The sequence below is a fragment of the Sturnus vulgaris genome, unplaced genomic scaffold (assembly GCF_052056855.1).
Source record: "Sturnus vulgaris isolate bStuVul1 unplaced genomic scaffold, bStuVul1.hap1 Scaffold_198, whole genome shotgun sequence".
NCBI classification, from domain to species: Eukaryota; Metazoa; Chordata; class Aves; order Passeriformes; family Sturnidae; genus Sturnus; species Sturnus vulgaris.
The window spans coordinates 1,666,499-1,694,485 of NW_028276185.1; the positions used below are offsets into that span (position 1 = coordinate 1,666,499).

The 27,987-nt window shown below is 50.4% G+C and overlaps 2 protein-coding genes and 3 long non-coding RNA genes across 7 annotated transcripts; 3 read left to right on the top strand and 2 right to left on the bottom strand.

Moving 5' to 3' along the window:
* The first annotated feature begins 122 nt into the window (after nt 1-122).
* On the top strand, nt 123-27,983 carry LOC148217879 (uncharacterized). Its single transcript, XR_015800690.1, has 3 exons — nt 123-1,105; nt 24,888-25,343; nt 26,100-27,983. It is a non-coding gene; the product is annotated as an uncharacterized LOC148217879 (long non-coding RNA).
* On the bottom strand, nt 3,418-4,868 carry LOC148217880 (uncharacterized). The gene is made up of 2 exons (XR_015800691.1): nt 4,731-4,868; nt 3,418-3,585 (listed from the first exon to the last, which is right to left on the bottom strand). It is a non-coding gene; the product is annotated as an uncharacterized LOC148217880 (long non-coding RNA).
* LOC148217881 (class I histocompatibility antigen, F10 alpha chain-like) lies at nt 5,006-10,080 on the top strand. 2 transcript variants are annotated; one of them, XM_088158439.1, is made up of 8 exons: nt 5,006-5,108; nt 6,778-7,041; nt 7,305-7,577; nt 8,655-8,927; nt 9,020-9,127; nt 9,226-9,261; nt 9,381-9,412; nt 9,842-10,080. In XM_088158439.1, the coding sequence occupies exons 1-7, from the start codon at nt 5,033-5,035 to the stop codon at nt 9,404-9,406; spliced, it is 1,056 nt and encodes a 351-aa protein (XP_088014565.1). In that variant the 5' UTR covers nt 5,006-5,032; the 3' UTR covers nt 9,407-9,412; nt 9,842-10,080. The 2 variants fall into 2 exon arrangements, with proteins under 2 accessions (XP_088014565.1, XP_088014566.1); XM_088158440.1 differs by having other exon boundaries at nt 9,845-10,080.
* LOC148217882 (uncharacterized) lies at nt 14,836-17,389 on the bottom strand. Its single transcript, XR_015800689.1, has 2 exons — nt 17,068-17,389; nt 14,836-15,221 (listed from the first exon to the last, which is right to left on the bottom strand). It is a non-coding gene; the product is annotated as an uncharacterized LOC148217882 (long non-coding RNA).
* On the top strand, nt 17,422-20,918 carry LOC148217883 (class I histocompatibility antigen, F10 alpha chain-like). Of its 2 annotated transcripts, none has more exons than XM_088158435.1 (8): nt 17,422-17,581; nt 18,423-18,686; nt 19,013-19,288; nt 19,507-19,779; nt 19,872-19,976; nt 20,075-20,110; nt 20,236-20,286; nt 20,746-20,918. In XM_088158435.1, exons 1-8 carry the CDS (start codon nt 17,506-17,508, stop codon nt 20,757-20,759), a joined length of 1,095 nt encoding a protein of 364 aa, XP_088014561.1. In that variant the 5' UTR covers nt 17,422-17,505; the 3' UTR covers nt 20,760-20,918. The 2 variants fall into 2 exon arrangements, with proteins under 2 accessions (XP_088014561.1, XP_088014562.1); XM_088158436.1 differs by having other exon boundaries at nt 20,236-20,268.
* Nucleotides 27,984-27,987: the final 4 nt, after the last annotated feature.

The following is a 27,987-nucleotide window of genomic DNA, read 5'->3' on the forward strand; positions in this document are numbered from 1 at the left end:
TCTCCTTACACTTTCAGTTTCTAGCCCTTTATTATTTATTTAGCCATTTCACTGACACCAGCCCAGGGTCAGGGCAGGCCAAGGCCTGACAGGTTTGGCCACGTCAGGCTCCTGGAGGGGCAGCGGGATGGGAGAGGGGTCAGACCAGGCCTCATTGTCCCAACAGTCCTTGAGTGTCCCAAAATCGGGGCTCAGGATCTCAGAGAGGCTCCCTGGCCACGACCATGGCCATGACACAAGCACGAGATGGCTGTGAGATGAGAGTAACCATGAGTGACACAACCCTGAGATGACCATGACCATGAGATGACCATGACACAACCACAACCCTGACCAAGAGGTGATTTGGACCAAGAGATGACCATGGGTTGGCCATGAAACAACCATGGCCTTGGGGTGACCCTGATGTGATCGTGGCCATGAGATGACCATGAGGTGACAGTGACATGATCATGAGGTGACCATTACAGTGAGATGACCGTGAGCATAAGATGATGGTGATCAGGAAATGACCATGACCATGAGATGGCCGTGGCCATGAGATGACCACAAGATGATGGTGACAATGAGATGACCACGAGATTGCCATGACACCACCATGGCCCTGAAATCCTGAAGGCCATGAGATGATCATGACTGTGACCATGACACATCTTGACCAAGAGGTGACCATGAGATGACCACAACACACCATGGCTATGTGGTGATCAAGACCATGAGATGATCATGACACAACCATGGCTGTGAGACGATTGTGACCATGAGGTGACTGTGAGGTGACCATGACCATGACATGATGGTGACCATAACTATAGGAAATAAGAAAAGCCTTACAGAATAAGTGTGGGAAGATAAGTTGAAAGGATAATGCAGAAAGCAATCTTTCCCAATGAATTACACCTGTACTGATTACTGAGAGGTAGAAACAGCCTTGCCTGCCCAGTGAGGATGGGTGTTTTATAAAAGAGTGGGCTAGCTGGCCACTAGTCACAGTCACAGTTACAGTTGGAGCTTGAGACTGAGGATCTGCTGCAGTTTGGGGTGGAGTCTGCTGGCTGTGCTGTGAGGAGACAAGGGACATGGGGTTGTGCAAGGGGCAGATAAGGTAAGAAGTTGTTGTGACAGACAGGGTTAGGTGGCCAGATAAGGGACAGGCTGGGGTTTAGCCAGTGATGTAGAAGGAAGAAGGAAGCTTGCAGAGAGGAGAGGAGGAGTCAGAGCTGTGTGGAGCTGCCTTTGAGGGAAGGAGTTAGGGTTGGCTGAGAGAAGTCCACAGAAAGAAGGCATGTAAAGTTTTTAATAAAGGATTGATGATGGTATCAGTCCAGTCCGTCTCAACATAGTTACTACATAATGGTGATGCCAACGTGGTTGGACTTGGGCTGTAGGGTGAGGTACAGCCAGAGATGGAGCCCAGTGAAGCTGAGAGCAGTGGGGGAAGCCGCTGGTCTGAACCTGATTGACTGTGACACCTGAAGGGATGCTTATCCAGATGAGCCACTGGCAACAGACTGTTTTATGTGTATTAAAAAACACTTGGGGGAAAAAAATATGTTATTAAGGTTGATGAAAGCACTTCCTGTAGTGTTAGAGTATGGAAAGAAGTTGGGGAAAGACCGTGGGATGCAGTATGCAAAGGGGACAAGGCAGCTGCAAATTTGACTGCCACCTGGAGATTGCTCTATGAGACTCTAAAAGAATGGAAAACAGAGCAGGAGGTAGAAGAAGAATCAGAGCTAGAAATTGAAGTTAATGGGGAGCAAGAGAAGAATGAAGTTCAGCTTGAGAATGTGCCTGTCCCTGAAGTAGAGCCTGCCAGAGCTGCCTCTGTGTCCCCCAAAAAGCTGAATTAAGAGCCGAGTTCCAATATGTAACTCCTGCACAGCACTTAGCTAAAATAACTTTACAAAAGCAACTAAGCTGAAGAAGGAAAAAGTGAAGTACTTAAAGGAACAAGACACAGGAAAAGCTGGAGATGGTGGTTCTGCTGTTGAATGCAATGTGTCTATTTGATGCTGAAACATGTATATTGTGTTTATGAATTGCAGCTTTCTGCTTCTTGAGCTTTAATAGTATGTACTGTGAGAATCTGGGTAATGTATCAAGCTTAATTCACAAAGGCATTTCAGAGCTAAGAGAATCCTTAGGTTGATGTTCTGTACTGCTAAAAGCCAAACTAAACCAAAGTAAATTAAAAAAGAAAGCTAACAATCACTGAGAAAAGAATGAAGAATCAATCAGAAGTAATTGGATGTGGTTGTTAATGCTGCTGTAAACTTTCACTTTGGGTAATGAAAATGGAATAAATTGGTTATATGTGAGGAGAAAAATAATAAGACTCTTGGCTCTGGGGAAAGGTAAATGTCTAATCAATCTACAGCATGCAGACAATTATTTCTTATATAAGAACTTGCTGAAAGAAACAATCATGAAGTAAAACTAGGCAAACTACTTGTGATATTTGAGAACTGAGATTTCAAGTATATGTCCTTATTGTGATGTGTTGCCCAAACAATTGTATAACTGTTAGTCTGAGGTGAAATATGTGAATGTGTCATCATGTCAATTTATTTTAATTAAATAAAAAAGGAGGAATTTGTGGGAAGATTGCCTTCTATCCTTTCAACCTATCTTTCCCAGTGAAATACACCTGTACTGATTACCGAGGAGTGGAAACAGCCTTGTTTGCCCAATGAGCATGGATGTGTCCTGGTTTAGGACAAATTTGGGAGGAAACCTCTGAATGAGGTCCCTCGGGAAAAAAAGAAAAAAAGTTGGAGAGAAGTGGAAAAAAAGAAAACTGTTTCTTCAACAGGCAACACACCTCCCAGCACAACAATGAACAATATCAAACAGCAAAACCCCTCGCTGTTCCCAAGAGATGACAGATTTAGAAGAGTTCTTTCCCTGGGCTGCCCGGCTCACTCAGTCTGTTCTCAGTCCCTCCGGTGCTGGGAAATGCCACGGCCCAGGCCAGGCCTGGTGGGACACAGGTGTGAGCTCCCGGTGCTCCCCTGGATTTTCAGTCCAGAGCAGGTTCAAACAGTTCCAGGAAAACAGAAAAAGGGAAGAAAACAATCCAGGGGGCTTCTCTGCCTCATCGAGCCAGAAAAACTAATCAAGAGCAAAGGAGAGCTCTTTCTCTATGTCCACTGCAGACAACACAGTCTGTGAGCAGGAATGTGGGGGAGCCTGTGCAGTCTCTGATAACAAATTGTGCACTTCTTCTTCCCCCCTCCGTTCATTCCTGGAACCAGTCTTAAAGTTGCAGAATTTAATATTCAACACCAACAGAACAGACGATTTGGGGATATAGGCATCATACAGCCACGCCAAGACACCTGCCCATCTGTGCTCTCTCTCTTCTTAGTCCTCACAGAGCTTGATGACGCTCACTCCATCCCCCTCATCCTCTTCTTCTTCCTGCCCAGTGCACGCTTCCTCATGGGACTCTTCTTGATACAGGCTGGTTTCAGTGGGGGACAGCACCTGCTCGATGCAAGCTTCCCCTTGGGATGTTACCTGGTCATTGCTGGTTTCTTCAGGTTGTAGCTCCTTCTCAATGCAGCCTCCCCCTTGTGATTCCTCATTGTTATGGGTAAAATTTAGTTAGTGTGTTACAAGTTAAGGTTGTTAATTTTCTAAGTTAAGTGTTGTTCTGTGGCGATTTTATGAAGAAGTTGTGTTTCAAGTTAGTTGAAATGTTACAATAAGTTAATGTTTGTTAAACGTTTAAAGTGGTCCAGGATGGCGTGGGGGTCGTTCCTGAGGGCCGTGGTAACATCTCGAGAGTGAGGCCAGCGCAGTGACATCAGCGCTGCGAGATGAGATTGGTGGAAGGAGCAGTCCAGTCACTCGACGCCCCGAGAGAATGGTTGGGCAGGAATGAACCGTGATAAGGACCAATAAAAGCCCCCAAAACGGACCAATTATCACGGGGATCCAAACCCCACCAATCCTGGACCCAAGGGGGTGGGGTATAAAAGGGGCTGTCAGACTCCTGCCGGTTGCTCTCCTGAGGAGTTCGTTCCGAGGGAGTGCCCGGTGTGTCGGGTTCGACACATTTGTATCGTTTTCCGGCTTGCTGCGAGGGGACTCGAGCTTATCTCGGGTCCTCCGTTTTCTACAGCTCATTTTAATAAACGAGTGCCTCTTTTACAAGAAAGTTGTGACTCTGTTTTAAAAGACCGGGTGACTTTGGGCCAAAAGTTCTGGCCTCGTTTATTACACTACTACAGGAAATTTGGTAACAGTTCGCTGATTTATAGCCCTCAAATCCTGTACCAATCTGTAATTCCCGTCTGTCTTTCTGACAGGCAGAATAGGAGTATTATGTGGGGACATACATGGTTCCAAAGCCCCTTGTGGCAAAAGGTTTTCTGTGACAGGCTGAAGGCCCGGACTCCCTTCTACTGATATTGGATATTGACAGACTCGGATAGGTAAATCGGGATCAGTGATTTTCACTTTGTTGGGTTTCATTTTTAACTTCCCTATTTCCCCAGGGGTGTGCCACCCCTCAGGACATATTTTTTCCTCATCCTTTTGGTGAAGGCATAAATTTTAAGTTGCCCTCGGGATACTTCAATTTTCAAATCCAATGCTATTATTAAATCCTTCCCCAATAAATTATTTCTTTGTCTCTGACAGTAACAGCAGATCATTTAATCCAATTTTGCTTTGGGTCTCAATTTATACATTTTTAATAACAAGGATCCGAAACGGCTTACCCGGCATTTTCTTAAGGGGGTCCCAGGTGGTTCTCAGAGGGCTCCGGGGGATCGCAGCGGGGATCCAGAGGGATCCAGAGGAATTCTGTGGAATTCCGACGTCCCCTCCCCCACCGCGCTCCCTCGGTCTCTTTCGCTTCCGCGTCCGAACCGGAGAGACCGCGATCTACCCGGCGACGGTGACGTCACTGAGACATCGAACCACCATTGGTGGACAGGAAATATCGGCGCCAATGGCGTGGCCGGAGGCGGCTCTGGGGGCGGGGCCAGTGCTGGGGACGGGTCCGCAGCGGAGCAGCGCGATGGCTCCAGCGCTGGGTCTGGGGCTGCTCTTGGGGCTCCTGGGGCTCCTCTGGGATCCGGGGGGCGCGACGAGAGGTGAGTGGGACGCCTGAAATCGCGACCACTCTGTACACCCTCCCACCGGTATCCCCATTTTGGGTCCTGTGACCCCCCCATCCCATTCCCCAGCACCAGGACCCCCCCTGTACTCCCTCATCTGGCACCGGGACCCCGCTGAAACTCCATTGCTGAGGATCAGGATCCCTTTGAACCCCGAATCGCGGACCGGGAACCCCCCTGAACTTCCCATATCGGGCACCGGGACCCCCCAAACCTTCATTCCCGGGTACGGGAAACCCCTCCATAGCCCATTTTGGGTCCTGTGACCCCCCCCCCGCCCCCCCCAAGGCCTTCCCCGGCGCTAGGATCCCCTGTACCCCCATTTCTGGGCACGGGGACTCCGTTGAGCACCAATTTCCGGGCACCGGGACCCCCCTGTAGTCCCTTATCTGGCACCGGGACCACCCTGAACCCCCATTCCTGGGCACAGAGACACCCCTGAATCTCCATTTCCGGCCTTGGGACCCCCCTGCTCCTCCTTTTCCGGCATCCCGCTTTTCCCAGACCGCAGATCCGCTTTTTTCCTTGACCTTTGGACCCCCCCGGATCTCCCAGCTTTCCGTGTCCTCCCCGTTTTCCACTCCCGCCGCTTCCCGAAACGGAGTCCAAGAGGTCCCCGGCGTCCCAGGGGTCTCAGGGGAGGTCGCAGCGGGGATCCAATGGGATCCAGATGAACTCCCTGGAATTCCCCCTTTCCCGCATCCCCTCCTCCACCGCTCTCCCTCGGTCTCTTTCCCGTCTCCCAGGCTGCGCCTCCGGGATCCGCTCGCCTCTCCCATCCCCAGACCCCCCTTTCCCGTGACCCAGGGACCCCCTGAACCCCCATTCCTGCCTTTCCCAGCTCCCAGAGCCCGCTTTCCCGCAACACCCGGGACCCCTGGACCACTTTCCTGGGCACAGGGACATCCTGGATCCCCGATCCCTCCTCTCCCAGTCCCTTCCTTGACCTTGGACCCTTCCCGGCTCTCCACATTCCGCTTCCTGCCCCCCCAGTCTCTGCGTCCCCCCAGTTCTCCACACCCTGCTTGTCCTGTGGTAGGTCCCAGGGAGTCGGGGGGGGCCCTGGGGGGTCGTGGAGGGTCCCGGGGGGATTCTGGGCTCTGGGCACCCCCTGAATTTTTAATCCTGAGCACTGGTGCCCCCTGCCTTTCCTTATCCAGTACCAATCCCCCCTGCACCCCCTTTCCCATCCATCCTGCCTTTCCTATTTCCAGACTCCCCCTTTCCTTGACCCTGAGACCCCCTGGACATTGATTCCTACTTTTCTCCGCCCCCCAGGCCTCCTTTCCCTCTGCATCAAGGACCCCTGAGCTCCCCATTCCAGCTGTCCCAGGTCTCCCCACCTTGTGACCCCTTTTTCCTTGGCTGGGGACCCCTGGACCCCCTTTCCTGGGCACAGGGATCTCCTGCAACCCCCATCCCATCTCTCCTAAACTTTGTATCCCCCTTTCCTGGGCACAGGGATACCCTGGAACCCCATCCCACCTCTCCCAGTTCTTGTATCTCCCTTTCCTTGGCACAGGGAGTCCCCTGAGCCCCCATTGCTGGACACTGGGGCCCCATGCACCCCATTCCTGGCTCTCCCAGTTCCTCTTTCATTAATCCATGACCCCCTCACCCCCCCCAAATCTCCGTGTCCCTCCAGTTCTCCACTCCCTGCGCTTCCTGTCTGTGGGGGTGTCGGAGCCCAGCCCGGGGATCCCCCAGTTCATGTCCATGGGGTACCTGGATGGGATCCCCTTCACATGCTATGACAGCGAGCAGGGCCGGATGGAGCCGCTGACACAGTGGATGAAGGATGGAGCCGATCCGGAATATTGGGATAGCCAGACCGAGTTCTATGAGAGGGGCCAGCACGTGACTGCTGGGAACCTGGAGACACTGCAGGACCGATACAACCAGAGCAGGGGTGAGTGGGGGGATCTGTGAGGCTGGGATGAGATTTATGGGATTTGGCTGTGGATTCACAGGGTGCCAAAGGGGATGAGATGGGGATACATCCATTAAGCTGGTATGGGATATCTTGTGATGCATGGGCTGGGATGTGGATCCTTGGGGCTGGGATGAGGCTCTGTGGGTCTCCATCAGACTCTGGGGCTCCATAGGGTTGGAATGGGGCTCTGTGGGGATAGGAGACAATTCCATGGGTCTCTGTGGGTACAATCCCTGCAGGTCTCCACACATTGTTGCGAGTTACCGGCTGTGATCTCCTGTCCGACGGGAGCGTCCGGGGATCCTACCGGAGTGGCTACGATGGGCAAGATTTCATCTCCTTTGACCTGGGATCTGGGAGATTTGTGACGGCCAACAGCGCTGCTGAGGTCACCAGGAGGTACTGGGAACATGAAAATTATGCTAAGAGTTTGACGAATACCCTGGAGCATGAATGTCCAGAATGGCTGCAAAAATACGTCGGATATGGGCAGAAGGAGCTGGACCACAAAGGTGGGAGCAGAATTCCTGTGGGAATGTGGGATTTGGGAATGGAGAACTTGGGAACATGGTAATTCCTGTGAGAATTCCATGTGCAGATCTTGCCCCCGTTCTATTCTAGTGGGAATTGCATGGGCAGGTCTCACCCCTGTCCCATTCGCATGGAATTCCATGGGCAGGTCTCATCCTCATCCCATTCCCATAGAATTCTGACACAGTTCCCCTTTGCCCACTCAAGCTAGGGTCGCCCTGCTAGCTCCAAGACGAGCCTGTGCCGAGAGTGGCCTTTTCCCAGGATCCTGGGAACCCGAGATAAAGGTAGAGCTCCAAGCTCTTGCTGCGATGATACCGGTCCAAGGGAAGGAAAAGACCACAGGAGAGTCCTTTTGTAATTCCAGGATAGGATTTATTGGAGAGGGATAGAGAACCAACCACGGTCACGGAGGAGGAACCACAGAAGGCAGGGAACACAGACTTGCAGCAACTTAAATAGGGGCCCTCCCCCATGGGCGGGTACAATACAGCAACCAATCGCTACAGCTTAGGGGTGTAACATAAGGCGGGACTAAGTTTACATACAACCAATAGAGGAAAACATAGGCGGAGACTATAATGCAACATCGAATCATGTACCAAGAAGGGGATGACTGATACAGAACATGCTGGAAAGATAGGAGGGGCCAAGGGGGATTGACAGCCATGTGGGTTGGGGCTAGGGTGACGAGCAGGGAAGAATCTGGAATATAGGAGGGGTTCGGGGATGATGGACATGGGTAGAGGCAGGAAGAGGAGAATCCAAAACATATCAAACTGGGGGTGTAACATAGGAGTGAACCATTGTAGAACTAAGTACAAACCAATTAACACAGTATAAAACCAGGCACTATGACAATTCCATGGGCAGGTCTCACCCCCATCACGTTCCCATTGAATTCCATTGGCAGATCTCTCCCTCATCCCATTCTAGGGGAAATTCCATGGGCAGATCTCGCCCCCATCCCATTCCAGTGGGAATTCCAGGGGCAGATCTCACCCCCATCCCATTCCCATGGAATTCCATGGATGTCTCTCACTGTTATCCCATTCCAGAGCCCCCTGATGTCCATGTGTCTGGAAAAGAGGAACACGGGACGCTGATCTTGTCCTGCCATGCATACGGATTCTACCCCAGCTCCATTGAAGTCAACTGGATGAAGGGGGATGAAATCTGGGATCAGGAGACGGAGTGGGGCGGGATCGTTCCCAACAGCGACGGCACCTTCCACACCTGGGCCAGGATCGAGGCGCGGCCGGAGGAGCGGGAGCAGTACCGGTGCCGGGTGGAGCATCCCGGAATGTTGGAGCCTGGGATCTACGCTTGGGGTGAGGCTGGGAATGTGGAATGTGGGAATTGGGAATTTGGAATGCCCAAATGGAGATTCCCCTCCCCCTCCTCACCATCCCTCGTTTCCCAGAGCCGACATCCGGCGGGAATCTCACTGTGGTGGTCGCTGTGTCCATCATCGCTGCCATCATCATCCTCATTGTCCTCATTGGATTCATTGTCTGGAAGCACCAATCCGGTAACACACGGGATGGGGGCCGGGATGGGGCATGGATCCACCCGGCACTGTTCTGGGAATCCTGTGCCACCAATGCTGATCCCGCTGTTTTTCCACAGGGAGGAGGGACAGGAATGAATACAGCATGGCAGCCAGTGAGTACCAGTGGTGGATCCAGCTCCGGATCCCCTCTGTGCAGATCCCAGGATGGATCCTGGGGTTAATCCCAGTGCGTGATCCATTGTGGAATCTCATGGATCTTCTCTTTCTGCAGGAAATGATGTGGGACCAGCGGCTTGAGTGCAGGTACAGAGGGGGATCAGAGTGGGATTCCAGAGGGTGATTGGTGCAGGGTGAACAGATTGGGATCAGGGAGGGATTCCAGATCAGAGCAGGGATCCAGAGCAGGATCAGATGGAATTGTGGAATGAAATCAGGGCTTGAGTTAGATTGGATTCTTGAGTTAGTTCAGGTGGGATGGATGAAGAAGTATTGGTGTGGGATGGATGGAGCAGGATCAATTGGGATGGATGGATGGATGGTTGGATGGATGATGAATGGAGAGGGATCAGGGAGGGATTCCGGAGGGCTACTGGGGCAGGATGGATGGAGCAGGATTGGAGGGGGATCAGGTAGAATTCTGGAGGAGTTCCTGCTCTCCATGGGCTCCAGCTAGGTCCATCCTGTGGGATGCAGAAAGGGACAGGGTGACACCATGACCTTTTCTCATCCCAGCAGGAATCACCGCCTGAGTGATTCATGGAGCTGGATCTGGCCCCTTCCCTCTTCCCAGGAAACCAAGAGTTGCCAGCACAGCTCATCCTGCTGCTCCCAGACACTCACAGCTTTTGCTAATGGATCCATTTCTGATTTTCCAGTATTTTAAATCCAAGAACCACAAATATTCACAATACTTCAGTTCTGGTGTGAAATTATCCTGCTTTGAGGCAATAAATCCTGCTTGGGGCAATAAATCCAGGTTCCTTCCTCCAGTGCCTGGCAGATCCTCTCTGGGAGCCAAGAATGGGAATGGGGACACTGGGGATAAGGATGGGGACACTAGGGGCAGGGTCGGGGACCGCAGAGTGGGATAAGGACAGCAGGGGCAGAGATGGGAACAGCAGGAATGGGAATGGGGACACCAGGAGTGGAATGGGGACAGCAGGAGCAGGATGGGGTCAGCAGGACTAGAATTGGGACTTGCCGACCACACCCAGCTCCATCCCTCAGGATTCATTTCCCACTCTGTGTCCCATGTCCGAGGTGTCCCCAGGAGGGTTTGGCCACGTTGGGCTCCTGGAGGGGCAGTGGGATGGGGGGAGGGGTCAGGCCAGGCCTCATTGTCCCCAAAGGTCCTTGAGTGTCCCAAAATTGGGGCTCAGGATCTTGGAGAAGTTCCCTGGCCATGACATGGGCACGAGATGGCCGTGAGATGAGAGTGACCATGACACAACCACAACCCTGACCATGACATGATTTGGACCAAGAGATGACCATGGGTTGGCCATGTCAAAACCATGGCTTTGAGGTGACCCTCAAAGGTCAAAATGGTCGTGGCCATGAGATGACCATGAGGTGACAATGACATGATCATGAGCTGACCATTACAGTGAGATGACCACAAGCATAAGATGACGGTGATCAGGAAAGGACCATGACCACAAGATGGCCGTGACCATGAGATGACCACAAGATGACCTTGACACCACCATGGCCATTAAATACTGAAGGCTGTGAGACGACCATGACATGATCTTGACCTAGAGGTGACAATGAGATGACGACAACACACCATGGCTATGTGCTGATCAAGACCATGAGATGATGATGACACAGCCATGGCTGCGAGATGATTGTGACCATGAGGTGACTGTGAGGTGACCATTAGGTGACCATGACCATGAGGTAATGGTGATGACCATAACTGTAGGAAATAAGGAACGCCTTTGAGAATAAGGACCTCTTCTATTTTTGTTCAATCCTGTTCACTATGTTCACTTTTATCCACCAAGAGGCACTCTGGGAAGGGCTCAGCTGCTGGTCAGATGGCCAGAGAGTGGTTTGGTGGTCACCTCGTGTGTGAGGCAGTGATGGGCTGGGGAGATGCGTGGACACCACATGATCAGAGATCTGACTGGGTCAAGGGACACATCAACAGTGACACTGCAGTGACAGGCAGCCAATGTGGGCTTGTTTCAGTAAAGTTTGGGTTAAATTTCAGTTATGTTTGAATGACACAACATAAATGATGGGCCACCTAACCGGGGAAGGACAATTTAGCCAACCTGAGGAGCAAGCAGCAGCAGTCCCCAGGCAAGTATTCAATGAAGTTAAAAATTTTTGTTAAAAGCATTGGTCCATGTAGCAGATGGCAGCAATCCTAACTCAGAGTATACTAATATTAGGCAAGAGCCAGGAGAGACATACATGGAATTTATAGACCAGTTAAAACAAGCATTGGAAAAACAAATCCCTGATGATAGGACCAGCAACAAACTGTTAGAGACATTGGCAGTAGCTCATGGTAACTCTGAGTGTCCAAAGGTGTTGCACGCCCTGCCACGAGAAACACCACTGATGATCCTCCAGATGATCGAGGCGTGCAATCGTCTCGGGATGAATGTGGCAGCAGGACAGGCCCAGGCCATGGGGCAAGGAGTTGCAAAAGCCCTGGTGGCTGTGCAGTTTCCTTTTAAAAGCCCACAATCACAATACCAACCCACATGCTTTGCATTTCTGAAAAGACTGTCCACAGAGAAAAGGGAGATACGCAGTTCCTGGTCAAAACGAACCCCCGGCTAAACAATTTTCTTTTAAAGGCAATTTCCCCAGGCTGCCATCAAAAAAACTTGCACTGGAGCATGAGCCAGCCTCGTGCTGTAACAGAAATCCACAAGCTGATGATGCTGATGACCACCAGTGTTAGTAAAAGAGCCTGAAACAAATCAAATTTTAGGACCATTTCAATTAATAATTGGGGGAAGGGATACAGTTGTGTCTCCACAGATAGAGGACCTCGGTGGATACCAGCCAAAACCATCAAACCTTACCTACAGCCAATAAAGGACAACCCACCAGAAAATTCCAGTACTCACAACTCCTAACAGCAAGTCTTTAGCGAACATAACACACCAGGAGACTTTATGATTATCTGTTCCCACCCCAAATAACCCCTCTTCAACATGGCTGGTAGGTCTGGCAATAGATGAGTGGCCAGTAAATAAAAAGGCCATCTGTAATATGCAAAGGAACAGTCCCATTGGTAAGCTGAAATACAATCCTGTAGATTTTTGAGATTCGTGGCCTCGCAGCCTTCCACATGCACCATTAGAGGCTCAAGAATTGGAACTGTTTGGCTCAGCTCGAATGGATTACTGCTTTACCTTTCATTATATAAAAAGAGTTCAATTGGTAACATCTAATGGTGCTAAGCCCCAAATTGTAAAACCAGATGAACCAGCACTGTGGGATGTTTCTCCCCACCATCCAAGGTATAAAAATGAGAGCCTATGGTGCAATTATACCTCATGACATCCATCTAAATCGATGCCCTTTGCAATTACCAGCAGGCACGTTTCTTATTTGTGGGGACAGAGCATGGCCTGCCATTCCATCTCATATTAAAGGCAGACCATGTAGCCTTGGTAGGCTTGCTTTACTAACTCCCAATGTCACAACACTAATTGGCAATGACAAAAATAGGGAAATAAACCGCTTTGCACATCAATTCCAATTCGACTGTACCAGTGAAATAGAATTTTGGAATAGAGGACAGAGGATTGTTGCCTCTGCTTTTGTACCGTGCGTAGGTGCTGCACAAGCAATAACGCAATTAGGAAAATTAGGATGTTGGTTATGTAAATAAACCAATGCTACTTCTATCTCTAAATGACCTTTTAACAGATGTTGACAGCCTAAGACACACAACGTTACAAAACAGAGCTGCCATAGATTTCTTGCTGTTGGCACACGGATGCCAAGACTTCGAAGGCATGTGCTGCATGAACCTTTCAGACCATAGTGAGTCTATACACAAAAGTATTCAAGTCCTCAAAGATGGGAGTCAAAAAGTTAAGAATTTATGATGACAAAGACTGGTTTGATGGACTCTTTAAAAGTTGGGAAATCAAGGGGTAGGTGTTGTCTATAATGAATACGGGGTTACTTATCTTCATAATTGTTGTCATTATACTGTGAGTTGTTCCTTGTCTGTTAGGATGTTTTTACAGAGTTTTACAAAAATCTTTCAGTTCTATTTTTACAGTTAAACAGAAAGGGGGAGATGTGGGAGTCAGCCTGACCAGTATCCCAGGACAGGCAACCATCACCAAAGAAAAATTATATCCCAACCCTAAACTTTGGGAGGCATTTGTTTAAGTTGTGGTGACCTCAGAAGAATGTTATGAAGAGTTATGGGATTGCCTATGTTAATACCTCATGCATATTCCTAACCCTCATTTCCCAGTTAATTATCACCTCTCCCAGTTCCAGACTGTTCTCCCTTCCTTGTATCCCCATTGGCCCCCAGCTGATGCAATGTTCCACCCAACCTACCCCATTGGATCCTACCTGCCCTTACTCCACCTCTGCCCCACTTTCCCCTTTCCCCATTGGACCCTAAGCTCAACTCTACCCCCTCCCTTACCCCATATTTACACCTTGGACCTCCCTGTATCTTTGTCTTCAACCCCAGGCTCCTAAAGTGACCTTGTCCCCTCGGTTATTGTATTTGGATTTTTGGGCCTCATCCCACATTTCCTTTCATTATTAATAAATTTTTTTATGTTTCTGAGTTGTGGTTGTTGTTCCGCTCTTCTTTTAATTTTTGCCACTTCTGCCCTGATATCCGCAAAGCCTAAAAAGGATTGTTGGGGACCACCCTCGACCCCTGATATGAGATGACCATGACAGAACTGTGGCCATGAGATGACCATGACCATGAGATGACCATGACACAACCATCATCCTGAGATGACTATTACAGTGAGACGACAATGGACATGAGATGATGGGGATCAGGAGATGACCAAGAACAAGAAATAACCATGATGCAACCATGACTGTGAACGAGATGATGGAGATCAGGAGATGACCATGAGGTGACCACAATATGACCACTGCTATGAAATAATTGTGGCCACAGGATGACCATGACCATGAGATGATGGCGATAAGGAGATGACCATGACCATGAGATGACCATGACCATGAGGTGACCATTACTGAGAGTTGACCATGAAGATGAGATGATGGATATCAGGAAATAAATGACCATGACTGTGATGATGACATGACTGTGACTGTGAGATGACCAAGAGACGGCCATGACTATGAGAGGACTGTGACCATGAGATGATGATGACACAGCCATGTGGTGCCCAGGATCATGTAGTGACCATGAGATGACCATGACACAACCATGGCCATGAGGTGATCAAGAAATGTCCATGACTGTGACCATGACATGATGATGACTGTGAGATGACCATGGGCATGAGGTATTGTGACCAAGAGATGACCACGGCATGCCCATGACCATAACATGATCCTGGCCATGAGGCGACCATGAGCATGAGATGATGGTGATTGGGAGATGACCGTAAGATGACCATGAGTGACCACGTGATGAACATGAGCTGACCACGATCTGGCAATGGTCTGGATCTCCCCAGATCCCATCACTCCTCTCACCTCCCAATTGTTATAAATGAGAGACAAAAGTCTCGATATTCAGCAAAATTTAGATTGCTTTATTTGATATAGACAGATCAAGCAGCGCTGGGGAACGTGAGGGGTCACCGCCCACTCCACGCTCCACCCAACCTTGGTTTGCAGCCTCTTCTTATACTATGGTTTCTCATTATAATCATTAATTTTGGGTTTTTTTCTGTCATAATTTTGCCAAGTAAGCAGTGGTGGTCGAATAAACATCTGTATCCAAACTCACAAAGCCTCTGGGCGATAGTCAGTCTCACAGATAAACATCTGGTCTTTGTAGACAACCACCAGGGAAATCTGGAAGTCTGGTCCTTGAGATAGGCAGCAGTGATCAAACAAAGGCAGGAAGGGCTATCCGGAAGTGTGATTTTGCAAGCTGGCAGCAGATATAACTTATCTGGGAAACATAACACAACACAACATAACGTAACATGGTGATTTAAAACAGAACGATTTAATCATATATTTTCCTTTATCTAGCGTCCATGCTTCACTTCAGACCTTAGTATTCTGGTTTATACGAACCCCAAGACTTTTGTGATTAACACGAATCTTTTATCAATTACCACAACGGGAACCCCTGAACCCCCATTTTTGGCACGGGGACAGCCCCGTACTCCTTTCCCCTGCACCCCCTTATCCGAGACTGGGATTCCCCCGCACCCCCGTCAGTGCTCTGAGACACCCCTGCACTCCCATTCCCGGCCATGCTGCCCTTCCCAGACCCCAGATGCGCTCTCTTCCTCGGCTTTTGGACCCCCAGATCTCCAAAATTTCTGCGTCTCCCCAGTTCTCCATTCCCGGCGCTTCCTGGAAGGGCGTTTCAGAGGGTCCCCCGGGGTCCCGGGGGGTCCCAGGGGATCTCAGAGGAGATCCAGTGGGAACAGATGAATTCCCTGGAATTCCCCTTTACTCCCATCTCGATTTCCCTTCGCCCATCCTGTGTCCCCGGGATCCGCCCGCCTCTCCCAGCCCCAGCTCCCTCTTTCCCGTGACTCAGGGACCCCCTGGACCCCCATTCCTGCCTTTCCCAGCTCTCAAAATCCACTTTTCTCAAAACCGAGGACCCCTGGACCCCTTTCCTGGGCACAGTGACCCGCTGGAGCCCCCATCCCGCCTCTCCCAGTCCTTTCCTTGAACCTTGGAACCTTCCTGAATCTACCAGTTCTGCTCCTGACTCTTGGACGCCCCCAGACCCCCCAGTCTCTGCGTCCACCCCAGTTCTCCACCCTCTGCTCGTCCTGCGGGGGGTCCTGGGAGGTCCCGGAGGGGATTCAGAGGAATTCCCAGGGTTTCCTCTGTCCCCTCCCCCTCCTCGCGTTCCCCGATCACTTTCGCGTCTCCCGAGCTGCGGCTTCGGGATCCGCCCGGGGACCGGTGACCGCCCCCTGCACCGGGACCCTCCTGAACCCCCGTTGCTGGGAACAGGGACCCCCCTGCACTTCCAATTCCGGACGAACCCCCCTTCCTGGGCACAGAGACCCCCTTGAACGTTCATTTCGGGGCACCGAGACCCCCTGTACCCCCTTGCCCAGTCGAAAAATACCCTGAACCCCCTTACCTGGAACGTGGAACCCCCTGAAGCCCCATTCTCGTACACGGAAACCACCCCCGAAACCCCATTTCCTGGGAACCGGGACCCCCTGAACCCCGAGTTACCGGCATGGGAACTCCTAGAAAACCCCATTTCTGGGCACGGGAACTTCCCTGAATCTTCATTTCGGAGGAACTGAGACCACCTTCCCCAGTTCCGGGACCCCCTGAACCCCCATATTCAGGACCGGAACTCCCCTGAACCCCCAATTCCCGCGCACCAGAACCCCCTGTATCCCCTTATCCAGCACCGGCACCCAACTGAACCCCTTCATCCAGCACCAATGTCCCCCCGCACCCCTTTCCCGACCCTCTCCCTCTCGGAGACCCCAGTCCCCCTTTTCCTTGTCCTCGGGACCCCCTGGACCCCCATTCCTGCCTTTCCCAGCCCCCACTCTCTATTTTCCTCAACCCGTGCCCCCCCTTTCCTGGGCACAGGGACCCTCTGGACCCCCCATTGCCCTCAACCCCCTTTCCTTGATCCTGGGACCCCCTGAACCCCCATTACTGGGCATGAGGACACCTCCTGCACCCCCTTATTCGGCACTGGGACCCCCTTCTGGATCCCCGTCACGTCTACTGGGACCCCCTGCACCTCCTTCTCGGGCATTTCGCCCTTCCCAGACCCCGGACCCTCCCTTTTCCTTCACCTTTGTACCCCTGGATCTCTCAAATTTCCGTGTCCCTCCAGTTCTCCACTCCCAGAGCTTTCTTAAGGGGGGTTTCAGGGAGTTGCAGGTAGTTCTCAAAGGGCCGCCGGGGGATCGAGAGGAATTCTCTGGGATTCCGCCGACCCCTCTCCCCACCGCGCTCTCTCGGTCTCTGTCGCTTCTGCGCCCCAACCTGCGAGACCGGGATCTACCCGTCGACTGATGACGTCACTGAGAGATACTGCTGCCATTGGCGGACAGGAACATGCGGCGCCAATGGCGGGGCCGGAGGCCGCCCTGGGGGCGGGGCCAGTGCTGGGGCGAAGCCGGGCGGGGGGAGCCGGGCGGGGGGAGCCGGGCGGGGGGAGCCGGGCGGGGGGAGCCGGGCGGGGGGAGCCGGGCGGGGGGAGCCGGGCGTGCCCGCAGCGGAGCAGCGCGATGGCTCCAGCGCTGGGTCTGGGGCCGCTTTTGGGGCTCCTGGGGCTCCTCTGGGACCCGGGGGGAGCGACGAAAGGTGAGTGGGACCCCTAAAACCGCGACCGCTCTGAACTTCCATTTCCGGGCTAAACCGTAAACCTTCATTCTTGGACTCGGGAACCTCCCATAGCCACATTTTGGGTTTTGTGACTCCCCCTTCCCCGGCACCGGGACCGCCCTGAACCCCCTCATCAGGCACCGGGACCGCCCTGAACCCCCATTCCTGGGCACTGGGACACCCCTGAATCTCCATTTCAAGGCCTGGGACACCCTGCACCTCCTTTTCGGGCATCCCCCTTTCCCAGACCTCAGTCTCGCCCTTCACCTTTGCCTCGGACCTCCCAACTTTCGTGTCTCCCCCGTTTTCCACTCCCGCCGCTATTTGAAACGGGGTCCCAGAGGGTCCCGGCCGCCCCAGGGGTCTCAGGGGAGGTCGCAGCGCGAATCCAATAAGATCCAGATGAACTCCCTGGAATTCGGCCTTTCCTTCCGTCCCCTCCCCCACCGCACTTCCTCAGTGTCTTTCCTGTCTCCCAGGCTGCGCCTCCAAGATCCGCTCGCCTCTCCCAGCCCCAGATTCCCCATTCCCCTGAACCAGGGACCCCCTGGACCCTCATTCCTGCCTTTCCCAGCTCCCAAACCCCCCCTTTCCCTCAACACCGGGGACTCCTGAGCCCCGTTTCCAGGGCACAGGAATCCCCTGGAACTCCCATCCCACCCCTCACAGTTTTTGTATCCCCCTTTCCTTGATAGTGGGAGTCCCCTGAGCCACCATTCCTGGACACTGGGACCCCATGCACCCCATTCCCGTCTCTCCCAGTTACCCTTTCATTGATCCATGACCCCCTCAATCCTCTCAAATCTCTGTGTCCCCCCAGTTCTTCACTCCCTGTATTACTTGGATGTGGCGGTGTCAGAGCCCAGCCCTGGGATCCCTCAGTTCATGATGATTGGGTACCTGGATGGGATCCCCTTCGTGCGCTACGACAGCGAGCGGGGCCGGATGGAGCCGCTGACGCAGTGGATAAAGGATAGAGTCGGGCCGGGATATTGGGATAGGGAGACCCAGATCTGCGTGGGGAACCAGAACATGGATGCCAGGAACCTGGATATACTGCGGGACCGGTACAACCAGAGCAGGGGTGAGTGGGGGAGATCTGTGGGGCTGGGATAGGATCTGTGGGGTTGGGGTGGCATCCATGGGGCTGGGGTGGGTTTCCATGAGGCTATGATGGGGATCCATAGGGCTGGAATGGGATTTATGAGGCTTGGATGTGGATTCACAAGGCACCAAGGGGCTGAGATGGGGATCCATTAGGCTGGAATGGGATACCTTGTGATCCATGGGTTGGGATGTGGATCCATGGGGCTGGGATGAGGCTCTGTGGGTCCCCATCAGACTCTGGGGCTCCATAGGGCTGGAATGGGGCTCTGTGGGACTGGGACTCTGTGGGTACAATTCCCCCAGGTCTCCACACCATACAATGGCTTTTTGGCTGTGAGCTCCTATCTGATGGGAGCGTCCGTGGGTCCTTCCGGAATGGCTACGATGGGCGGGAACTCATTTCCTTTGACCTGGGATCCAGGAGATTCGTGGCGGCCGACAGCGCTGCTGAGATCAGCAGGAGGTACTGGGAAAGTGAAACGAACGAGGTTGAGAGGCAGGCGAATTACCTGGAGCATGAATGCCCAGAGTGGCTCCAGAAATACGTCAAATATGGACAGAAGGAGCTGGACCGCAAAGGTGGGAGCAGAATTCATGTGGGATTTGGGAATGGAGGACTTGGGAACGTAATAATTCCAGTGGGAATTCCACGGGCTGATCTCACCCCATCCTATTCCAGTGGAAATTCCATGGGCAGGTCTCACCCCCATCCAATTCCAGTGGGAATTCCAGGGGCAGATCTCACCCATGGACTCAATCGAATTCCATGCATGTCTCTCACCGTTATCCCATTCCAGAGCCCCCTGATGTCCATGTGTCTGGAAAAGAGGAACATGGGACGCTGATCTTGTCCTGCCATGCATACGGATTCTACCCCAGCTCCATCGCAGTCAACTGGATGAAGGGGGATGAAATCTGGGATCAGGAGACGGAGTGGGGCGGGATCGTTCCCAACAGCGACGGCACCTTCCACACCTGGGCCAGGATCGAGGCGCGGCCGGAGGAGCGGGAGCAGTACCGGTGCCGGGTGGAGCATCCCGGAATGTTGGAGCCTGGGATCTACGCTTGGGGTGAGGCTGGGAATGTGGAATGTGGGAATTGGGAATTTGGAATGCCCAAATGGGGATTCCCCTCCCCCTCCTCACCATCCCACATTTTTCAGAGCCAACATCTGGCAGGAATCTCACTGTGGTGGTCGCTGTGTCCATCGCTGCCATCATCATCCTCATTGTCCTCATTGGATTTGTCATCTGGAAGCGCCAATCCGGTAACACACGGGATGGGGGCCGGGAAGGGGCATGGATCCACCCAGCACTGTTCTGGGAATCCTGTGCCACCAACGCTGATCCTTCTGTTTTTCCACAGGGAGGAGGGACAGGAATGGATGCAACATGGCAGCTGGTGAGTACCAGTGGTGGATCCAGCTCTGAATCCTCTCTGTTTGGATCCCAGGATGGATCCTGGAGTTATTCCCAGTGGATTAACTGGATCTGTGCTGGAATCTCATGGATCTTCTCTTTCTGCAGGAAATGACGTGGGAACCAACGCCTTGAGTGCAGGTACACAATGGGATCAGGGTGGGATTCCAGAGGAGAATCGGGGCAGAATGGACTGATTGGGATCAGGGAGGGATTCTGGATCAATGCAGGTGTCCAGAGCAGGATCAGATGGAATTGTGGAGTGGAATCGGGGCTGGATTCTGGAGTGGGATCAGGTGGGATGGATGGGGCAGGATTGGTGCAGGTTGGATGGAGCAGGGTGAGTTGGGGTGGATGGATGGATGGATGGATGGATGGATGGATGGATGGATGGATGGAGTAGGTGTGGGATGGATGGAGAGGGATTGGGTGGAATTCCAGAGTGGGATTAGGGCAGAATGAATGGGACGGGATCGCGTGGGATGGATGGAGCAAGATTGGGGCGGGATGAGGTGGGATTCCGAAACAGCTCCCACTCTCCATGGGCTCCAGCCAGGTCCATCCTGTGGGATGGGGACAGGGACAGGGTGACACCGTGACCCTCTCTCATCCTGACAGAAATCATTGCCTGAGCGATCCATGGAGCTGGATCCGGCCCCTTCCCTCTTCCCAGGAAACCAGGAGATGCCAGCAGAGCTCATCCCACTGTTCCCATCCACCCACAGCTTTTGCTAACAGATACATTTCCCATTTTCCAGTGTTTTAAAGCTAAGAATTACAAATATTCCCAATGCTTTTGTTCTGGTGTGAAATTATCCTACTTTGGGCAATAAATCCTTCTTGGGGCAATAAATCCATGTTCCCTCCTCCAGTGGCCGACAGTTCCTCACTGGGAGCCAGGAGTGGGAATAGGGACACTGGGGACAGGGATAAGGACACTGGGGACAGGGATGGGGACGCGGGGATTGAGACACCAGGATGGGATAGGGACAGCAAGGGACAGAGATGGGAACAGCAGGAATGGGAATGGGGACAGCAGGAATTGGGACGGGGACACCAGGAGCAGGATGGGAAGACCAGGACTAGGGTGGGGGACACATTCATGGGAATGGGGACACCAGGATCAGTGTGAGGACACCAGGACTGGGATGCGGACACATAAATGGGGACACCAGGACTGGGATGGGGACACCAGGAGCAAAATGAGGGATTCTCAGCCACACCCAATTCCATCCCCCAGGTTTTGTTTCCTGCTCCATGCCCCATATCCCATGTGTCCCCAGGAGAGTCTGTGTAGCAGTCCATCATGGAAGGGACAGGCTGGGAACCGGCCCCACAGCAGGTAACAACCCTGGACACTGAGGAGCCAAGACAGACAACATCCAGTCACACTATGGCGAGCAGTAGAGGAGAAGAAAAGGATTATGGGAACTACTGGGCATAACCATGCAAATAGAGACTGCACAAGGGTCTGTGATTGGCTGGAAGCTTTCTAGAACATTCCTTCATAGTCTGTATCAGTGTCTGCTCAACCCCATTTTAGGGTCTTCTAAAGGGGCCTTTGTGCACCCTTTTTATTTCTCCTTACACTTTCAGTTTCTAGCCCTTTAGTCATTCCAGTCCCTTTATTATTTATTTAGCCATTTCACTGACACCAGCCCAGGGTCAGGGCAGGCCAAGCCCCGACAGGTTTGGCCATGTCAGGCTCCTGGAAGGGCAGTGGGATGGGAGAGGGGTCAGGCCAGGCATTGTTGCCCCCAATGGTCCTTGAGTGTTCCAAAACTGGGGCTTGGAGAGGTTCCCTGGCCATGACCATGGCCATGACACAAGTACAAGATGGCCATGGGATGAGAGTGACCATGGCCATGATATGACCATGACACAACCACAACCCTGACCAAGAGATGATTTGGACCAAGAGATGACCATGGGTTGGCTGTGGCACAGCCATGGCCTTGGGGTGACCCTGATGTGATCGTGGCCATGAGATGACCATGAGGTGACAGTGACATGATCATGAGGTGACCATTACAGTGAGATGACCGTGAGCATAAGATGATGGTGATCAGGAAAGGACCATGACCATGAGATGGCCGTGACCATGAGATGACCACAAGATGGCCGTGACCATGAGATGACCACAAGATGATGGTGACAATGAGATGACCACGAGATTGCCATGACACCACCATGGCCATGAAATGCTGGAGGCCATGAGATGATCATGACTGTGACCATGACACATCTTGACCAAGAGGTGACCACGAGATGACCACAACACACCATGGCTATGTGGTGATCAAGACCATGAGATGATCATGACACAACCATGGCTGTGAGACGATTGTGACCATGAGGTGACTGTGAGGTGACCATGACCATGAGATGATGGTGACCATAACTATAGGAAATAAGAGAAGCCTTACAGAATAAGTGTGGGAAGATAGGTTGAAAGGATAGTGCAGAAGGCAATGTTTCCCAATGAATTACATCTGTACTGATTACTGAGAGGTAGAAACAGCCTTGCCTGCCCAATGAGGATGGGTGTTTTATAAAAGAGTGGGCTAGCTGGCCACTAGTCACAGTCACACTGGCAATTGGAGCTTGAGACTGAGGATCTGCTGCAGTTTGGAGTGGAGTCTGCTGGCTGTGCTGTGAGGAGAGAAGGGACATGGGGTTGTGCAAGGGACAGATAAGGTAAGAAGTTGTTGTGACAGACAGGGTTAGGTGGCCAGATAAGGGACAGGCTGGGGTTTAGCCAGTGATGTAGAAGGAAACTTGCAGAGAGGAGAGACAGAGTCAGAGCTGTATGGAGCTGCCTGTAAGAAAGGAGTCAGAGCTGTGTGGAGCTGCCTTTGAGGGAAGGAGTTAGGGTTGGCTGAGAGAAGTCCACAGAAAGAAGGCATGTAAAGTTTTTAATAAAGGATTGATGATGGTATCAGTCCAGTCCGTCTCAACATAGTTACTACATAATGGTGATGCCAGCGTGGTTGGACTTGGGCTGTAGGGTGAGGTACAGCCAGAGAACGGAGCCCAGGGAAGCTGAGAGCAGTGGGGGAAGCCGCTGGTCTGAACCTGATTGACTGTGACACCTGAAGGGATGCTTATCCAGATGAGCCACTGGCAACAGACTGTTTTATGTGTATTAAAAAAACACTTGGGGGAAAAAAAATATGTTATTAAGGTTGATGAAAGCACTTCCTGTGGTGTTAGAGTATGGAAAGAAGTTGGGGAAAGACCATGGGATGCAGTATGCAAAGGGGACAAGGCAGCTGCAAATTTGACTGCCACCTGGAGATTGCTCTATGAGACTCTAAAAGAATAGAAAACAGAGCAGGAGGTAGAAGAAGAATCAGAGCTAGAAATTGAAGTTAATGGGGAGCAAGAGAAGAATGAAGTTCAGCTTGAGAATGTGCCTGTCCCTGAAGTAGAGCCTGCTAGAGCTGCCTCTGTGTCCCCCAAAAAGCTGAATTAAGAGTCAAGTTCAAATATGTTACTCCTGCACAGAAGTTAGTTAAAATAACTTTACAAAAGCAACTAAGCTGAAGAAGGAAAAAGTCAAGTAATTAAAGGCACAAGACACAGGAAAAGCTGGAGATGGTGGTTCTGCTGTTGAATGCAATGTGTCTGTTTGATGCTGAAATATATATATTGTGTTTATGAATTGCAGCTTTCTGCTTCTTGAGCTTTAATAGTATGTACTGTGTATCTGGGTAATGTATCAAGCTTAATTCACAAAGGCATTTCAGAGCTAAGGGAATCCTTAGGTTGATGTTCTGTACTGCTAAAAGCCAAATTTAAACCAAAGTAATTTTAAAAAGAAAGTTAACAATCACTGAGAAAAGAATGAAGAATCAATCAGAATTAATTGGATGTGGTTGTTATGCTGCTGTAAACTTTCACTTTGGGTAATGAAACTGGAATAAATTGGTTATATGTGAGGAGAAAAATAATAAGACTCTTGGCTCTGGGGAAAGGTAAATGTCTAATCAATCTACAGCATGCAGACAATTATTTCTTATATAAGAACTTGCTGAAGGAAACAATCATGAAGTAAAGCTAGGCAAACTACTTGTGATATTTGAGAACTGAGATTTCAAGTATATGTCCTTATTGTGATGTGTTGCCCAAACAATTGTATAACTGTTAGTCTGAGATGAAATATGTGAATGTGTCATCATGTCAATTTATTTTGATTAAATAAAAAAGGGGGAATTTGTGGGAAGATAGGTTGAAAGGCTAGAAGGCAATCTTTCACAATGAATTACACCTGTACTAATTACTGAGGAGTGCAAACAGCCTTGCCTGCCCAATGAGGATGGGTGTTTTATAAAAGAGTGGGCTAGCTGGCCACTAGTCACAGTCACAGTTACGGTTGGAGCTTGAGACTGAGGATCTGCTGCAGTTTGGAGTGGAGTCTGCTGGCTGTGCTGTGAGGAGAGAAGGGACATGGGGTTGTGCAAGGGGCAGATGAGATAAGAAGTTGTTGTGACAGGGTTAGGTGGCCAGATAAGGGACAGGATGAGGTTTAGCCAGTGATGTAGAAGGAAGAAGGAAACTTGCAGAGAGGAGAGGAGGAGTCAGAGCTGTGTGGAGCTGCCTGTGAGGGAAGGAGTCAGAGTTTCCATAGAGAAGTCCATTGAAATAAGGCATGAAAAGTTTTTAATAAAGGACTGCTGATGATGCCAGTCATGTCTATCTCAACATAATTACTACATCCACCCATGTCTCAGTTCAATGTCTTTGTTTTTTATCCCAAGAAGAGCTTATATTTTTTTATTTTTACTCCATGAAGAAAAATGAAAAGCAAATCAAGGCCAAAAGAAAGGGATTTCCTTGTCCATGCCAGCTGAGGATCCATGTGCTTTGGTGGGAGGGAAGAACCTGTTTTGGAGGGGTTCCCACCCCCCTGTCTCCAAAATCTTGGTCTTTGCTCCAGTTCATCAGTATTTGGCTGCAGAAGACACCCTTGGGCAATAGGAAATAAAAACCATGGAATCACTGAGGTTGGAAAAGACCTCCAAGACCATTCAATATTCTTTGATGCCACCAGAAGATAGGACTGGATGCAGAAGATTTTTTTGGGTTGAAAGTCAACAAATCTGCTCTCCCCAAGGAATTCCCAATGTCAGTTTGGGCCCCAATGGACGTTCCTGCCCCTGCATTCATCCAGGTGTCCACAGGGAGCCAGGAAGATGCAGAACCTCCCCAGCCAGGTGTGTTCCCAACACGGATCACCAGGGTCACTGGGGAATCTCCAACTGATGCCCAGAGAGGCTGGAGAGAGTTAAAGGAGTCAAGGAGGTTTTTACTAAAAGGCCTTCAAAGGATTCACCTTGGGCAGCACAAGAGCCCGGCCGTGGCTCTACCCAAGATGGACGAGCAGTCACAGATTTCCACACTTTTATCAGTTTTGGTCGATTTGCATCTTGGGGTTAATTGTCCAATTAGAGCTCTAGGTTATGAAGTCTCATTCACCCAGATTGCTCTCCTCAATTCATTGTTGTTTACAATTTTTGGGCCTGAAGCTGCAACAGTGTCCTTGGTTCTCAGACTGTAAAAAGATTGTTTTGTCTAAGCTGTGAAGAGAACTTGCTAACACTTTATTTGAAGTTCAGAGTCACGCACTAGGGCAGCACAGAATCTGAAAAATATGAAAATTGAAAATTAAGGCATCTTTCCCCCCCTTTAAAAGCTTAACAAGGCCTTTACCTTGTCAAGTCTCTATTCTAAATATCTGCTAATAATAGGTGTTTAATAATGGATAAGTATCTAAAATATAGTAATTAACAATAAGAAATATTTATCAGCAGATAAATATCTAATAATAGATAAATATCTAACAGTAGAAATGTCTTGCACAGTTGGCTATCATGCAAAGAAGAATAATGATTGTTATGAACATTTCTTTGGGCATAAAAGAGGAATAATTGAAAACATATTTTTATCTGCATCAATCTCTGTTCTTTTAGTAGTTTCCGGAGCAGAACCCTTCTTAACTCTGGAGCAGTGAATCCAGGATCCTTTGCCAGCAGCTTTGACTGCAGTGAAGGTGGTCAGCAGGACTTGGAATGGTCCTCTCCACTTGGCTTGCAGAGGATCACTGTCCCACCACTTCACACAGACCCAATCTCCAGGCTGGAAGGGATGTGCAGGTGTGTCCAGTCCTATGGGTCTGGATAGCAGGATGTAATTCTGGAGCTTCTGCAATGTGGAGCCAAAGCCATTAGATATCTCTGTGAATCAAGTTTGCCCTTCATGTGAATTTCACCTGGAACATGTGGAATCTGATATGGCTGCCATACAGTATTTCATAGGGACTGATGTTATCCCTCCACCTCGGTTGGATGTGGATACTCAGTAAAGCTTCAGGCAAGGCTTGAACCAATGTCATGGATGTTTCCTGACCAAGTTTACTAATTTGTGTTTTGAGGGTCCCATGCATACGTTCAATTTCACCACTTGCTTGGGGTCTGTAAGGTGTGTGCAGATCCCAAGTAATTCCCAAAATCCGGCTCGCTTCTTTAACCACTGTTGTGACAAAGTGCTGTTCCCTATCTGATGACATCCCCAAGGGAACCCCAAACCTCAGAATTACATAATTGAGCAAAACTTTCACTCCTTCCTTGGCTGTGTTAGTGCAACAGAGGAAAACTTCCGGCCATCCACTGAAAGTGTCAGCTAATACCAGTATGGACCAGTATCCCTCTTTGCCTGGTAATGCTGCAAAATCTATTTGCCAGTAATCTCCAGGAAGATCCCTGGCCTTTGTTACTCCTAACACAACTCTTTTCCTCATATCCGGGTTGTTTCTACAGCAGATTTCATATTTGCTCACTACTGATTGTACAATGTCAGTCATTCCTTTTCCTATTACCTGTTTTAGATGTTTCAAAAGATTTTCAACACAAAAATGTTGAAATGTTTTCATGTCCTCTCTGGGCTAGCTGCCATCTGTAAAAAGCTCCTGATCTGGATTTTCCAGGGGCACGTCCTTCAGGTCTGGCCAGCTGGAATAGACCTCTTCAATTGTCTGCAAACAGTCCTGATCAGGCACATCGTCAGTTAAGGTGGAGGACAGAAACATGGCAGGCTTAACAACAGAAGTTGTTCCCAAGGTAACACCATCCTGTTCTAATAACAGCGATTGGTATTTAAGCATCCTATTCCTGGCCAGCCAATGTCCCCCCTTTAGTTTGTGTACAGCTGCTGCGGCATGGGGTGCATACACTACAATGTGTCACCCAAGTGAAACACTTAGTCTTAGAGAAATTAGGATTAGTTAAAAGTTAGTTATTTACTAGAGTTTATTAAACGGCACTGAATAAACATAGGCCTTGCTGAAAATAATTAAGAGTTAGAAGAAACTGGCCTTCACATGGTTATCTGAAACTTAAATAATTTATTGACTGTCATTTTATGTTTGCTCAGCTGTGCTTGCAACGGGAACAGATGAAACTAGTAAGTAGTTTCAATTGCAAGCAGAAACTTATTCAAAGTCATGAAGGGGGGGAAAATTTGAGTTCTCCCAGAAGCCATTTGTATTGTCGTCGATAGAAAGGGTCGAGAGTTCAGGGCGAGGAAGACTCGCCTTTCTTCCTCTTTTTAAGACCCCTCCCCACAAAAACGACCCCAGACTTAATTCAAGAAGCCAACCACGCATGCTTAATAGCCATTCAAGCTAATTACCACAGGAAGCGGGGGGATGGGAGAGGCTGGTATTATGAATATATATTTGTTTGAAGCTTTTGTCAATAAATCGACTCTGTGATCACCTGTAATTTTGCAGTGTGTATTGGAGGGTTACCTCAGGCTGCTGTCCAGCACTGAATAAACATACACTTTCTAACTTTAAATTGC

What these genes read in the sequence shown, in the direction of transcription:
- LOC148217881 (XM_088158439.1), top strand. Translation starts at nt 5,033, where the DNA reads ATGGCTCCAGCGCTGGGTCTGGGGCTGCTCTTGGGGCTCCTGGGGCTC. An exon ending in GAAGGAGCTGGACCACAAAG is followed by an intron (nt 7,578 to 8,654) that starts GTGGGAGCAGAA and finishes ATCCCATTCCAG; the next exon opens with AGCCCCCTGATGTCCATGTG. An exon ending in TGTCTGGAAGCACCAATCCG is followed by an intron (nt 9,128 to 9,225) that starts GTAACACACGGG and finishes GTTTTTCCACAG; the next exon opens with GGAGGAGGGACAGGAATGAA.
- LOC148217883 (XM_088158435.1), top strand. Translation starts at nt 17,506, where the DNA reads ATGGCTCCAGCGCTGGGTCTGGGGCCGCTTTTGGGGCTCCTGGGGCTC. An exon ending in CCCGGGGGGAGCGACGAAAG is followed by an intron (nt 17,582 to 18,422) that starts GTGAGTGGGACC and finishes GTGTCCCCCCAG; the next exon opens with TTCTTCACTCCCTGTATTAC. An exon ending in GAAGGAGCTGGACCGCAAAG is followed by an intron (nt 19,289 to 19,506) that starts GTGGGAGCAGAA and finishes ATCCCATTCCAG; the next exon opens with AGCCCCCTGATGTCCATGTG.